Source organism: Furipterus horrens, unplaced genomic scaffold, assembly GCF_987537825.1.
Source record: "Furipterus horrens unplaced genomic scaffold, mFurHor1.1.pri manual_scaffold_2, whole genome shotgun sequence".
Taxonomy (NCBI): Eukaryota; Metazoa; Chordata; class Mammalia; order Chiroptera; family Furipteridae; genus Furipterus; species Furipterus horrens.
In genome coordinates, this window is record NW_028327172.1 from 199783293 (window position 1) to 199799519 (window position 16227).

Sequence of the window (16227 nt, forward strand, 5' to 3'; positions counted from 1 at the left end):
AGTTGATTAAATGCCATCAGACTTATGGAAGAATAAATGATATACATATTTTACTTGATTATATACATATAATATCCATGTAACTATAGGAAGCATGTTTTCATATAAACTACACAGTCTGTCAAAGTAAACTCTGTAACACGTAATAATAATAGTCTGTGTTTTTATTTACTAAAATATGCTTAGCAATAAGCAGATAGGATATTTAATTCTACTTTTCCATAAAAAGATATAACTCATTCAATAAGACAAAATAATTTATATCTTTCACATTTGTACTTTATGGAGCTGTGAAAATAGTTCCTCAGTTTAGTTATGAATGGTGCTGTATATATCAGATATTTTCTTAGAGCAAACCAGTTTGAAATCTCACAGCTAATTATAATAAATCCTTGGCTTAAAAAATCTTTATATTACCAAAGTGTTGCTTTTAGTGCCCCTCAATTTATGAGCAAAATTTTAAAAATATAGTCTTTCTCATTACTGAATCTCATAAATAAATTGCTATTGAAAGTAAAAGCTAAACTTACTAGGTATGTCCAGAAAACCATGTGATATGAAAAATAGACATTTAATGAAGAAGATACAAGAAACATTGTACACAGGACAATGACCCCTCAGTCCCCTTCAAAGTAGGCACCTTTGAACGTCACAGTGTCATTAGCAAGTGCAGTATGATGCTCCTTCTGCTCTGGTAGCAGAGGCCGCAGAACAAATTTTGCCATGACACGTTTCATGCCAAGATCCAGGGTCAAAATCTCGGACACAGTGGTTTTTGGAATCTCCAGATTGGCCTCTAGTTCTCGCGCTGTCAGTTGTAGGTCTTTGTTGATTGCAGCGCGTACACATTCAACATTCTCAGGGGTTCTGCTTGTTGCAGGCCTTCCAGAGCGTGGGTCATTTTCAACAGATTCTCGGCCACCTTTGAAGCATCTGTGTCACACTTTTATTTGGACTGCACTCATCGCATTGTCCCCGAAAGCCTTCTGAATCATCTGAATATTTCTACGGAGGAATGTTCAAGCTTAACATGGAATTTGATGCAAATTTCTTACTCTCCTCGCTCAGTCATTTTGAATGTGACTGCGACACAGTACATGTGCTCACTCAATGGCATCTACTGCCCCCACTGACTAGTCCAGTGAAATCCTTATACTTCACGCATGTGCATTCCAGTCCACTCTCAGCTGCCAGGTTACATCGGGGTCGCACAAACCATTCTTGTTGTATTTACAATAGCTGCACATTTTCTGGAGAGGGCTCCTACGTTAAAACATCACTGCAATGCTGATTAATGATATCTGTGGAAAATGTTAGTGATATTTACACCAAAATGCAGATGGTTCATTATTTTCTTAAACTTTCTGAACCATTTAATTTTGCTAACTAATGCTTTTGCTCTCCACTATTGAAACAATAAGGAATTTCGCACTTCTATAAAATATAACAAATACAATTGGTATCTCCTTGAATTATTATTCACTTTTATTTATTAGTTACATTAAAATAAAATGGCTAATGAATGTAGCTATGTTTGCAAAACTATATTTACTTAGTAATACACATTTAAAATATAATTAGTGTGTAGAGGAGGGGATTTAGATGGAGGTGGAAGAGGGTATAAGGGGTATAAATGGTGATAGAAAAGAAATAAAATAAGCCCTGGCTGGTGTGGCTCAGTGGGTTGAGCACTGACCTGTGGACCAGAGAGTCACCAGTTTGATTCCCAGTCAAGGCACATGTCTGGGTTATAGACCAAGTTCCCAGTTGGGTCCATGTGAGAAGCCACCAGACATTGGTTTCCCTCCCTCTCTTTCTTCCACCCTTCCCCTCTCTCTAAAAATAAATAAATAAGATATTAAAAAATAAAATAATAAAATTAAAAATACTTTTTCGGTTTTTCTGTCTATACTTTTTCTGTCTTAGAAATGTGTTCTTAAATTGGTAATGAGATAATTTGATTTTTGTCCTTTTTCAATCAGTATTTTAATGAGAGCAATGATTTAGTGGATGAAATTATTGGTATACTTGCCTTAAATTACATAAATAATAGAGTTTTTCGTAAAGAAATAGACAAAATGCTACATGCTATAAAAGAACTGCAACGTCCCACAATCATTTATTTCAGTTGTAAACCATTTTACTACAAACTGAAGTAATTTATTTTTTAAAAATACGCCTAGAATTTAAATGTTCTTGGCCAAAAGTACATGAATAATTCTAAAAACTAAAAAAGGCTTGTTAAAACCAGAATTTTATTAAATAAATGTATTTTATTTCTCATGTTATTCTGTAAATCTAAAAATAATAAATTATAGTTTTAGATATACTAGGAAGGACCGCCAAAAATGGAATTTGGAATTTATTTGTAAAAATTGTGCATTTATACTTACACGTTTAAATTTCAGTCACCTTCAAAGTACTCTCCATTTGATGCAATACAGCTATCAAGACATTTTCTTCACTGCTCAAAACAGTTTCGAGCTCATCAATTGTGATGTCTTTCAGTGATTCTGGCATTTTGTGTTTCCCCTCTTCCACACTGGCATAACATTTCCCTTTGAGAAATTTTTCATCCAGGAAAACAAATAAAAAAATGTTGCTCAGGGTGAGATCAGGTGAATAAGCAGGGTGGGGCATGGGGGTCATGCCATTTTTGCTCAAAAACTGCTGAAAACTCAGTGCAGTGTGGGCAGGTGTGCTCATAAATCACCCATCATGAAATAAGCAAATGTGTTGAAAAGATTCTTCAAAAAATATTCACTGAAGCCAAACACGGCCTCTCACAACAATGCCAGCTGGTTCACTGATAGAGATGGGTTCCTAGAACACTCACCAAGTGGGGGAAAGCCTTTACTACAAGGGGTCTGCCCCTCAAAAGATAACCTGAGGGTTTTTGGGTCCCCCCTTATGCATGACTGCATTTTTTTGATATATGATATACAGATACACACCTTAAGGCAACCTGGAGAGTCATAAATAGATTCTGTATTCTTTGAGCTATACTTGATATGGTGTTATGTTTACATAACGCTCACATATCCATGACACACAATCTGGAAATGTGAAGAAAAGTATCTGCCCAGCTAGCCATATGAAGCATCTAAGGATAACCCTTTCACAGGCCTGCATGGTGCTACTGGTTTCCTATCTCCTTCGCTTTTACTTTCCTGTGTTCCCATTTTACTCATGCATCTTGCCATGCAAAAAAGCAAATTAAAAAAAAGTGTAGTGTGTTTTAAAAATATAACCTTCTACATCTCTGATTCTTTCCATGCACATATAGTTTGTTCTACCTAGTTTTACTTAATGTCTTCCTCTTTTTACTTTTTTATGGAAAAACACTCTACCTGCCACAGTTCAGCATGTACTCTTAGTCTCTAAGACATAACCCCTGTTCCACAGTTTTCTTAAGTTCAAGTATTGCAAAACATAAGCAAGTGATTTAATTCCTGCTTCTTTTGTCACTACCTCTGAAGCCAAAAATATTTGGATAGTCTTTCCTAACCTAACGTGAACCAGCAGTTTGCAGTAAAGAAAGTTAATGTGTTAGCTGAAAGTTGCTTCTCCACTAGTGTCCATGATGAAATTAGAATTTCAGTTCCCTGGGAGAAAATGTCTTACATATAATACACAATATATTTTTGATAACTGGTTCAGAAAAAAGGAGAGAGAGAGGAAAGCCATTGATAGCACGGTGCTTTGTTGGAAAGAAAATAAGTAAATAAATAAAACTTCAAAATAAATTAGCTAAAACACCCTTGGATAGCCAACAGCCCTCCCAGCATTATTGTTCGTTCACATTATTAATACATAAATCAGTACAACTTTAGCATTCAGGCCCAGTTATCTATTATTTTCATAAAAGTGGAATGATTTTAAAATCAGATCTACATTTCCCTGTATTTTCTTTACTACTTGAACACAATGGCTTATCATGTTGTTCTACTCAACAAAGATCACAAAGAATGCAAATCCTGAAGAATATGCATTAAGGTGGTCTATGGACCTTTTCCCCTGTCCATTAGCTAATATCCCATTACAACCAGCTAATGTGGCTGCTTTAACAAATCTCTTTATAATCAGATGTTCTATTTATTTAATTGATGACTATTGTCCTGATTAGAGTGGACAGGCAAGCTCACGTAATGATGGTTGAGTCTGGTTAATGCTTATGATTAGAAATCTTGGGTAACTTGCCCTGCTTTACTGAGTGTGAACTACAGGGTTGCTGCATACTGGGGTGTCCCCAGTTACAAATGGTGCTGATAAGATCTTATTACGCAGATCATGATTATAAGTTGGAATATATTTTTGACTGGTTTAACTTCTGAAAAATGTTTCCAGTTGGATAAAAAGAATGTTTGTAATGTAAACTTTACAAAGAGGTGCCAATATTCATGCCCATCCAGGAACACAGAAGGCTACACTACCTAGTGTTTTTCTGTTTCTTATAAATAAAATAGTTTGTTTACTTTAATTTATCCTGCTGACTTAAGGTAAAGAGTGCATCCAAACATGCACAAAAAATGGTAGTTCACTAATATTTATATTTTTAAGCAAGCTATTGCAGTTAATTTAATTACTCAGACTGTGGTTAAGGAAATCTGTATCACAGATGTGTCACTAACTGAATGACCTTGGAAAAGTTACTTTTTTAAAAGTAACTTTTTCATAGTTGTTTTAAACTAAATTTCCATAATCTCTTCCAGACTAGATAATTTATGAGTCTCTGTAACTGCTTTATGTTCCACACCTTAATACACTAAAAACAATAAATCATTAAATTATTTTTGCAAGTCATATTTATTACAGCTTTAATTTTAGTTATTTACACTGCAATAAATATAACATTAAAAAAGAATAAAATTTAATCAAGGAGGTCAAAGGCCTGTACTCAGAAAACTATGGAACATTGATGAAGAAACACATAAATGGGAGGAAATACCTAGTTCATGGGTAAATAGAATTAATATCATTAAAATGTATATACTACCCCAAACAATCTACAGATTCAATACAATCTCTATCAAAATACCAATGGCATTTTTCATAAAACTAGAACAAATAACCTTAAATTTTATATGGAACCACAAAAGACCCTGATAACCAAAGCAATCTTGAAAACAAACAAAAAATACAAAAAAAAAAAAAAAAAGAGAACAAAGCTGGAAGAATCAGGCTACCTGACATTACAAAGCCATTGTAATCAAAACAGTCTGGTACTAACATAAAAAACAGACACACAGATCAACAGAACAGAGTGGAGAGCTCAGAAATAAACCACAATATGATCAATGAATCCACAATAAAGAAGGCAAGAATATACAATGAGGTAAAAACAGACTCTTCAATAAATGTTGTTGGGAAACTGGACAGTTATATGGAGAAAAATAAAACTGAACCAACTTTTTTACACAATATACAAAAATAAACTTTAAAAAAGTTAGAGGCTTAAATATAAGAGCTGAAGCCATAAAACTTTTAGAAGAAAACACAAAAAGTAAACTCTTTGGTATTGCTCTTAAAAACATTTTTTCTTAGATATGTCTTTTTGGGGAAGGAAAACTAAAGGAAAATTAAACAAATGGGAAGACATCAAACGAAAGAGTTTTTGCACAGTGAAGTAAACCACCAACTTGGAAAAATATATTTCCCAATGGTACATCCTATGAGGAGTTAATATCTAAAATATATAAAGAACTCATAAAACTTAACACCAAAAAAATAAAAAATTCCAGTTAAGAATGGTAAAGGGACCTGAATAGCCATTTTGTCAAAGAGGGCATACAAAAGGCCAATAGACATATGAAAAAATGTTCAACTTCACTAATCATCAGAGAAATGCAAATTAAAACCACAATGAGATCTCATCTCTCAAAAGTGTTGACAAAGATGGAGAGAAAAGAAACCCTTCATGCACTGTGGGTGAGATTGTAAATTGCTGAAGACACTACAAAAAAGCAGTATGGAGGTTCCTCGAAAAATTAAAAAATAGAACTTCCATATATATGATCCAGCAATGACACTTCTGGGTATTCATCCAAAGAAATCTAAAACACTAATTTGAAAATATATATGCAACCCTATGTTCACTGCAGCATTATTTTCAATAGCCAAGATACAGAAGCAACATAAGTGTCCATTGATAGCAGAATGGATAAAGAAGTTGTGCATATACAGAACAGAATATTACTGAGCCATAAGAAAGAATGAAACCTTGCCATTTGCAAAAACATGGATGGACTTAGAGAGTATTACGTTGAGTGAAATAAACCAGAGGAAGACAAATAACATATGACTTCACTTATATGAGGAATCTAAAATTAAAAATTAAAAAAAAAGAACAAACAAAGCAGACCAAAAAAAAAAAAAAATCATAGAAACAAAGAACAAACTGATGATTGTCAGATGGGAGAATTTGGGGGGATGAGTGACAAGGGTGGAAGGGATTAAGAATTGCAAATTACCAGTTATAAAAATAGTCATGAGGGTATAAAGTACAGTCTAAATAATATAGTCAATAATATTTTAATAACTATGTATGGTGTCAGATAGGTACTAGATTTACCAGGATGATCATTTTGTAAGTTATATGTCTAATCACTTTGTTGTACACCTGAAAATAAAATAATGTTGTATGTCAACTGTAATTGAAAAATAAATTAATTTAAAAATAAAACATTCAAAATAAAGAGTAGAATCTCCAGATTTTAAAAAAAAGTGATGAACCCACAAATGAAAATCAAGTACTTTTTCTTCAGAAGAACAGCTTTGGTTTTAGGCAAAAGCAGTTCACTGCAACATCATAGCACTGGCAAACAGATGATATGTGTTAAAATTCTCAAGCACCGTGTCCAACAAAACCTTTGAGAATCATGTCACCAAATTCCAGTACTGTTTTATCACTCTTATTATGTCTGATGATTATCAACACAGACAATTAAACTGGGACTCATTTTGTATCACTAGTTATCTTGTGAATGAATGTCTTTAATAATGGCTTTGAAAAATTATCTAGCAACCTAAGTTTTAACATCTTCAGTGATACTGATTTCAAAACTATTCTTGGAGCATATTTTATTAAGCATTTCTTGTGGTAATACATTTCATCCTTCTAAGCAAACAATTTTCTCCCACTTAAGCCTACTGGCATTTGTTCTGACCTCAGAAAACAAGAATGAATATAATACTTCATCTCTCTTCTATATTAAAGTGCTTCAAATTTCTCAAATTACTGTCTTTTCCTCAACCTGTCTTCCTTAGAGTAAACATTTTCTTGGCTTCACGTATTTTTAGAAATATATGTATATACAGCAAAAAGAAAAAAAAAGCAGCTTAAGTTAATAATCAATATTTTTCCTTTTTTGTATTAGAAGCCTTCTTAGAAATTATATAAGAAGGCTGCACATAAAAGATAATTGATCACATAATCATAGGACTCCATTCTACGGAGTCAAAGCAAGTTCTCAAAACCCACCTGAAGGGAAAGCTCCAGAAAGAAAAATAAGTCAACACATGCTATCACTAAAAACCACATCCCTGATTTAATTTTGTCTCCCTGTTTTACAGATGAGGAAATTGTGCCCCAGGGAGGTTCAATATAGTTTATTGGCAAGCCTAAAACAAATAACCAATTTCTAAAATTTATGGTCTACCATATTCCGTAGACAGTTGGAAGTTACTTTGAAAACCAGCTAGTCAAATCCCTCATTTAAGTGAAATAAATGAGGTCTTGAGAGGTAAAGCAATTGATTCACATCTCTTTAATTTCACTCCCATCTTCCTAAAATAGTAAAGGCAGAGGGAAAGGTATTAAAGTAGACATGTTGCACACAGCATATGTCTTCAATAGCAGTGGTAGACAAAGCAGACAGAGGTTTTCTGTTAATAATATTGCCTAGGAATCATATATTTTCAAATAACTAAAGGCTATGGCTTTGAGAATGGAATCTAAAGAGAGCAAAATAGGGAGCAAATATTCATACAACTTACAAAGCAACATTCATTATATAGAGAAGGAATTTATGTAGGCACTGTAGCTTTGGAGACTATAAAGTCAGCACTTCAATTACCATATGGAAGGCATTCATTAAGACTACATAGGTTCATAACATACAAAGCACATTTGGAATGAAAACCCTGGGTAGGGTCAGGGAAAAGCCTTGTGGCAAAAAAAGGCATTCTCTGCCAGCAAATTAAATAAGTTTCCCAGTTCTAGAAAAGGCCATATATTCTGTGCAGGAACTCATTGAGAGTCAGATATGTGGGCCTATGAGAGAGTGCCATAATCTACTCAAAAACAGGACTCATTGAGGGACAGTGACAGCAGTTTGCCATTAAGGAAGTATTTACATAAATGAAGGATTTACTTTTCATTAAATGTTACTAAAGAAAGGCAGTATCTGACAGAGCATGATTTACTCATCTTTCTTTTTCTTTTTTAATATATTTTATTGATTATGCTGTGACAGTTGTCCCAATTTTCCCCCTTTACCCTGCTCCACCCAGCACCCCCATCCCCTTTGGCAATCCCCCTTTAGTTCATGGCCATGGGTCATGCATATAAGTTCTTTGGCTTCTCCATTTCTTATATTATTCTTAATATCCTCCTGCCTGTTCTGTACCTATCAATTTGTTCTTAATCCCTGCACCTTTTCCCCCATTCTCTTTCTTTATTTTCTCAACTGATAACCTTCAAATGATTTCCGTATCTATGATTCTGTTTTGTTCTGCTTGTTTGCTTAGTTTGTTTTTTAGATTCAACTGTTGATAGTTGTGAAATTATTGTCATTTTAGTGTTCATAGTTTTTATCTTTTTCTTAAATAAGTCCCTTTAACATGTCATGTAATCGGGGCTTGGTGATGATGAACTCCTTTAGCTTTACCTTGTCTGGAAAGTACTTTATCTGCCCTTTGATTCCAAATGATGTCACATCTTTCCATCTCATTTTGTGCAATTTTGACCTCCCTGTAACATGTGAGCACATATTATCAATGAGTCATCAAAGTCAGTAATGTTCATTGACAAAATAGTTTTTGGCCTGTTTGGCTATTGTTTTGCCTTTGTTTTCTTTCTCTTTTACTTCTCCTGATATTATGCACTTAAGTATTTTTCTTTAATGTCAAATTGGTGAGAATGGTGAATGGGCTTCTTAGGAAAAGATTCTTCTGATGAACTAATTAAACCAATGTATGTATTCAATTTAAAAATAAAAAGGAAGACTGAAAATTATTTTATTTTCACCTTTACCTTTGTTTTTAATGCTAATTCATTTTTCTATCTTTTTGCATCCATTTTTATATATACTTGAATTTATTTTATTTATATAGTATATACTATCCAAACCACACCTCTATTATGTATTAATTCAAATAAAAGTAATATGCTATTTTAAACTGTACTTTCTTTTTTTACCTTTTCTCTAAATGGGTTTTCAGGGTTCTTCAAACTGACCAAATATAAGAATATAAACTAGGGGAACCCTTCCTGAATTTCATGAAAAAGTATTTGGCACTAAACAAATGCCAGAAAGACTGGCAACCAATGAGCAATTAGAAAGACTGGGGCAGTTAACCCAGAAAAGAATGTATTAAGAGACATCATATATCTAGATATCATGGCAGAGTGTCTTTCTGAATTTAGGTTTTGGAAGAACTTTCATTTGGAAAAAAATAGAACTTATTTTGTATTTCCCCAAATGGAAAACCTAGGATAAATGGATTCAAGTTACAGAAAGGCAGATTTAGACCCAATATAAGAAAAAACTGGGAAGTTAAAGATGTTCCAAAATACAGGGAGCTACCTCTGCATTTTGTGTCAATGGAATTACTTAAGCAAAGATTCTTGTAATGGTGACGAGAGATACATGCACAATTTAAGACTATATTGGTTGACCATGTCTCTCTACCAAGTCTTAAAATTCCAAGACTAATGGAGCAAACATTCGTTCTTTGCTCCAAGCACTCCACATAAATAAAAATAGACATAAATGATTCTCATATTCACAGATTGATTGATTGATTCTAACATTACCCTGGTAGAGTATGGTGAGAAAGGGTATTTTGAGTTGTATCTTAATTTTTCATCAAGCCCTTCCTCAACTGTATCCACTTGCTACCATTTTTGTTCTAAATACATAGCTCCAAATTAATACTGAAGCCCTTATCTTGCTCTCAAAAGCACTGGTTCCACAGAAAAAAAGGTCCTAGAAAAATATAGTGTACACAAATCAACATATCTTAACTTGCCCTTTCATTTTATCTCAAAGGTTTTTCTAAGAATAATGGAAACATGAATTCATAAGTAAAATCTTTTTTTCTAGCTACATTGATTTTTTTTCCATCTAAGTCTTATTTTGTATTCTTTTAAAGTCCTTGCCTTATCCATGGATTTCAAATATGTTTCCTTGTATTTTTTTATTGCTTTTCTCTTTATTCACATTTCCAAAATCTTTTTCTTTTCTCAAAGATATTTTGTTCTTCCCAGTTTGTCCTCTTTATCTCATCTACATTTTACTTTTCCACTTTTTCTCTTGTATGTAAACTGCTAAGACTTTTTTAAATAGGTTCACAAGTTCCTTTACGTGCCAATAATGTAAAACAGAATTTTTCTGATTACCTTTCCTCAAAAATTTATAACATTTGAACATATGGAATGTAAACATACCTATGCTTCTTTTGTATGATTAGATTTGATAAATCTTATACAATTTAAATCATCTTCTTGCTGTATATGCAAGAATTTTATACTAACTTGGTTTTTAATTACAAGGCATAAATTTTGGAGAAATAATGAATTATTTTTATGATAAAGTATATTGAGTCATCTGTGAAACCAATAGATGAGCCACAAGTTAAGAGAAATCAAAACAGAGTAGAGGTAAGTATACATAAAGAGGGTGAAAAAGATAAATGTTTTGTAAACATTCATTTGTTCAACAATAAGTGAGTAATAAAGATATGAATATAGAAGAGTTTGTAAAAGATAAGATTAAATTATCATCCTCGTGAAACTCCGAATTGGACATGAACGTGAGACCCAGCTTAGCTTGGGAAGGCTCAGAAAGCCCACCCAACTTGGGTCAATTCTGAGTGGTCTTAACTGCATTAGATTTACCTATACCTCATTTTTTAATCAATCTTATATGAGTAATAATAATTTCTAATTCAAGCTTCTTTTGTGTGAATGAATTAAGAAAATGGAGATTAAGCTCACTAACATTGTGGCTGACACAAAGTAAACATGTTTACTATTATTATTGTTGTAAATTTTTCCAAACAGACCCAGGGGAGAAGACTCTCCCAATGGAGGGACCTGACTATGCAAAGGCCTGTGAACATGAAAGACTGTAATGAATGGGGAAAGGTGCAGAGGCCAGAGCACAGTGTGCATCCACAGCAAAGCATAATATACAGACTGGGAACAAGGGTAGAATCAGGATCATGAAGCACATCCAATCATTTCAGAGCTTCATTGGATAAGAGACCACATATTCCTTAACGGAGAGTAATTGAGCAGTCTTTAATGGTTAATGGTCGATCAATGGAAATACGTGTAAATTAAAATGCTTTGTTTTTTTTTTTGGTATACAGACACATCTTAATTAAGCTATCATTTAAATACACTGCCACACACATGCAACAACTATAGACACACTCACTGTTCTTTTTTATTTTTTTAAATCTGCCAGTAATCACCTTATGCCAAAGGTAGAGTTCTAGTCACATGTCTCAAAGATCCTGATAGAGTCACAAAACTGTACTGCAGAGCCTGACAGATCCTCACAACAAGCCCCTGCAGGAGCTAGAAGGACCAGTTCTTCTAGTGAAAAAGGAAATCAAGAATGTGGGTGTTTCCCTGTGATGACTGAGTGTTTCTATTTTATAGGTTATGACTGCTGGAGTTTGAGCCCTGAGGGACTAGCTCCTTTGAAAACGCAGCAGCCTGAAAGAAGTAATATGGGGACTGCTGAAGGGAACAGTCCTCCATCTACCTCAAATGCCACCAGCAGAGTTCATGAAAGCACTGCAGAAAGTGATTAGCATACATTCAGCTCTCACATCTGAATGATATGGCTTTGTCAGGTAGATTTATTAGAAATGGCTTATACCTAATTTTCGATCACCAGATAAGTAAAAATCTGAATGTCATAATAATTACATCTGAGTTAAATTTTACAAAATAGCCCATTGTATATCTTCAAAGGTATGTTATATAGCAATTATTTGAAGAATGTTGAAAGTGGTATATTAAACAAACATACACTTTCCCTTCTTTCCTATATAATTAGTTAAGAAAACACCCCAGTACCCTTCTCTGAAAAGGCTATTGTTAATCTGTACACTTTTTATTTGAAAAAATAAACCTACAACTGCAGGGAATTATGAAACGCAGAACGTGCTGAAATGTGTAAAGATGTACTCAGTTTGGACAATTGTTCCAAATCGGTAGGCTCTGTGTAGTGGGTAAACACATCTTCTAGATGTAGAAGAGACAGCTATTAATAGAAAGCGCAGGAGAGGGACAGCCGCACTGCTTCATGAGAACCGCCATACCTGTTGATTAATGGAGAGGCCTTAACAGCACTCTTCTTCCATGCGTCTTGCCATGAGGAAAGGGAAGGAAGGGAAAGGTGATGGCAGCCACACCTGGGGGAGGGAGACGGGGAAAAACGTAAAGGGAGAATCAGCGGCCCCTACACAACGGTGTCCATCCACAGACGTCGCCAATAACAAACTTTCCGAAAACCCGAGCTTGTTTTCTTGTTCAAATGTATAACAATTGCAAAGATAACTTAAACAAATTACGTGTTTTGAAAGGAGTTAATCTGAATATTCTCTCAACTATAATTTCCCAAGTCTAGAGAGAAAAAGGGTTGCGACGCAGAATGCGCTACCATTTTATTCTCGCTCTTTGACTAGACAGGGTAGCACTTTGATATAAAAGTACAAATTATTTTTTTACAACAGACTTAAGAAAAACTACAGGATAAGTAATATCAACTATATGTGTGTGTGTGTGTGTATACATATATATATATATATATATATATATATATACCTTCATATATGTGTTTGTGTGTGTGTATATATATATAAATATATCTTTCTCCAATACACAATAGAATCATTGTCATTTCTCTAACTGTTTCTACCTAATTGCAATATAACTGGCTCACAATATACCTTCTTTTTTATAATTTCCTAAGGGCATGTAGGTTTGATATAAAAATAACTTGAACTTGTTAATGTAATAAAAAAGAATTAAATTTAGTAGAATCCTTATATACTGCAAGAAGACAAATAAAAGTTGTAAAAGCTTCATGTTTTAAATTATATCCCTGTAGACATGGTTTAATGTGGATTGTATGTAATTTTTAAAAGGAAAATATAAAGAAGTATACGGAAAAAATAAAATGAAAGTGTTTAATAAACAGTTAACAATAATAGTAAATTATCTGATTTTAATAGTGAGTAACTGGTTTAATAATATCAGTATATGAAATAATACCAAACCAGATATCCAAACACTGCCACCGATTTTGCTTTTAGGATTTGATTTTTAAGAAATCTTTAAATTTGCATCTTTACATTTAAATAAAACCCACATAAAATGACTTTGTACATTATTTATACATAGTAGAAAGGAACTTACAAAAATATATGCAGAGTCTGTGGAGAAGAGAAGAGGTGTCCCACTGTGGAAATGGGCTATGCATGTATATGGGAAATGTCTGTGCCTGCTCTCAATTTTGTTGTGAATCAAAACTGCTCTAGAACACAAAGTCTTAATTCTAAAAGTAGTAAAAAAAAGTATTGTAAAAAATAGAAGCAGGAAAAAAATAATTTTCCTTTGTCGAGAAAACTATTTTTTGACCCCCAACACCAATGTTTCTCACTGCATTATTTACAAAAGGGCAGGGCATTCTTGAATCTTTTTACTAAAGACAAGGAATTTCTTGAATGCGTGTTTGCATTCTTGTTTCTGAACGAGATTCTAACCTTTAATCCTGATGTTTAGGAAAGTAGCTATCACAAAAAAAAATCTTTGGGTTTGGAGCATGATAATCCTCTTGATCTTGTCTAATCCTGTTTAGACAGGGTGTCTCAAAACTTTCTAATTTCTCAACTCCTCTGGTCTTTGACACACTACTTACTATTAGCTATGATCTCCATTTAAAATAACATGACCCACCTAAAACTTAGGCAATCGTATTAGTCAACCCTTAAGTTGAGAAATTTGCAAACTAACTGGTTATCGTAAAATTAGCATCAAAAAATTTTGAGGGCATATGCAGTATCTACACCTGCTGAATTAAAAGAAACAAAATCAAAGTAGCAAACTTAATTTTTTCTGATATGATTGAATATAATTTTGTAGCTTTGTTTTTTCTTATAAAGTTTTGATTTTTGTACTTTATTTAAAATATTAATTGTTGTTAAACATATATTAAAATTTAAATCTGCCTCCAAAATTAAAAACTGACATAGTCCAGTTTTAGTAAAGCTAAAATAATAAACCTAATTATTCCTACATTTAAGTATTCCTCAGTGATTATCTTGTGATCAGTATTTTGTCTTTGGAAGAATCAAATATGGGAACCTCATAAACCAGAAAAAAAGAATCAAAATGCTCTTAATTTGTGGCAAGATATTTTCATGGAATACAAATTTTTTTGTATGTAGGCCCATTATAGCTTATAGATTTTATATATAGTAAAGTATTTCTTTGACTTTAGGATTACTATGAGGTAATGTACTTGGAAATTAGCACTGCATTGTGAGAGATGCAAAAATAACCAAAGGTATGAGAATTTGGAAAATAAATAACATATACACAAAACACAGAAGAACACTAATAGTGCAATTTATCAAGAGGTAACAATACAAAAATGATTCTATTAACAGATAAGCTTATAAATGACTGAAATAACACAGACTGATAACCAAAATAATTAAACTGAATTTTTAAAGAGTCATATATTCAGAGTGGAGAAGACAATTATATGAATTAAGAGAAATAAAAGTGAACACTTTTTCTTTTCTTGAAAGCTTTTTTACATATTTGAAGGATCAGAATAATACAATAATCCCTGGTACTAAAGGGGTATTTGTTAGAAATTGGCTTAAGGACAATGACATGAACTAGATTTTCACCTGGATATAAAAGGAAAAGTGAAGCATATGACACATGAAAATAAAAAGCAGATGGAAAGATAGTTTTTGATTATTATTGAACAGCACTGACAATAAAGGCTTTGTAGTGAGATGGTTTTCCAAAAGAACAGGAACTAGACATTCTCCATTTATGTAGTAGAAAGAACAAGAATATCTTAGAGAATACTATGGATGAACCCATTTAAAGTCTGTCTCATCTAGTTACTTTAAAAAAAAAAAATTTTATTAAGATATTAGCTGTGCGATTTAGTTAAACAAGCACAGAGAACTTAATTTAGATAGTTAACTAAAAGGGAATAAGGCATAAGGCCTAGCTCTTATTCTCAAGGAATACAACCTTTGCGGGGGGGGGGGGGGGGTAGAACTACAGGTCAAACTTTGGAGTGCTTGCAAGTTAAAAGCAATAACCAAGGGGAGTAAACTTGGACAAGACAGATACCAAATTGCTTCTTAAAGACTGGCTGGGATACAGATAAACGCTGGAAGGAAGAAATCGTTTGCAGAAAGAGAAGTTGGCACAGCCTAATGCAGCGTGGTGGGGAGGAGGCTGTTGAGTGCCAGAGAGTCTGAAGTTGGTCCAACCAGAACTGTGTGGTGAGAGGAACCGCAGGCGACACCACGACATGCAGAAGAGACTCATCAGACAGCGTGTGGTACTAACAATGAGTTAGGCAGTGGGGCTGCTGTCCTCTGCTGAATAGAGTAAACCCTTATCAAAACCTTATGTTTCTGGTACAAGGATATTTGACAAAAGTCTATTACGATATGGCATAGACATTCCTGATAACAGTATTGTTTTCCTCAACCTATTTGGGAAGTCCTTCTTAGAAGTAAATACCTTATAATAATTAGATAACAGATATTTTTAGCTCTAAGTCTGGGTCACATTTTTACCCAAGACTCTTCTGAATAGGGACAAGCCAGTACATTCCTCTGGAGAGACCACGCTCCAGGCACTGACATGGTTCAGATTCTTTCATACTCCTTCTTGCTGATAGTGGCTGGATAATTATCAAAAAGTACATTTTAATAATCATAATGCTAGTG

At 33.5% G+C, this 16227-nt stretch overlaps 1 protein-coding gene across 4 annotated transcripts in view; it reads right to left on the reverse strand.

The window, feature by feature from the left end:
* The window catches only part of PCDH7 (protocadherin 7), a 412199-nt gene that overhangs the window by 179258 nt on the left and 216714 nt on the right, over positions 1-16227 (reverse strand). The window contains exons 3-4 of one of the 4 annotated variants that reach the window (XM_090266998.1): positions 12559-12651; positions 817-1005 (exon numbers count right to left, since the gene is read on the reverse strand). The exons of 2 other annotated variants lie outside the window; for them this stretch is intronic. In XM_090266998.1, the coding sequence (XP_090123124.1) occupies positions 12566-12651 (86 nt within the window). In that variant the 3' untranslated portion in view covers positions 817-1005; positions 12559-12565. Of the gene's footprint in view, positions 1-816; positions 1006-12558; positions 12652-16227 lie in introns of those variants that run through there. One more of the 4 variants, XM_090266997.1, reaches the window with a different exon arrangement.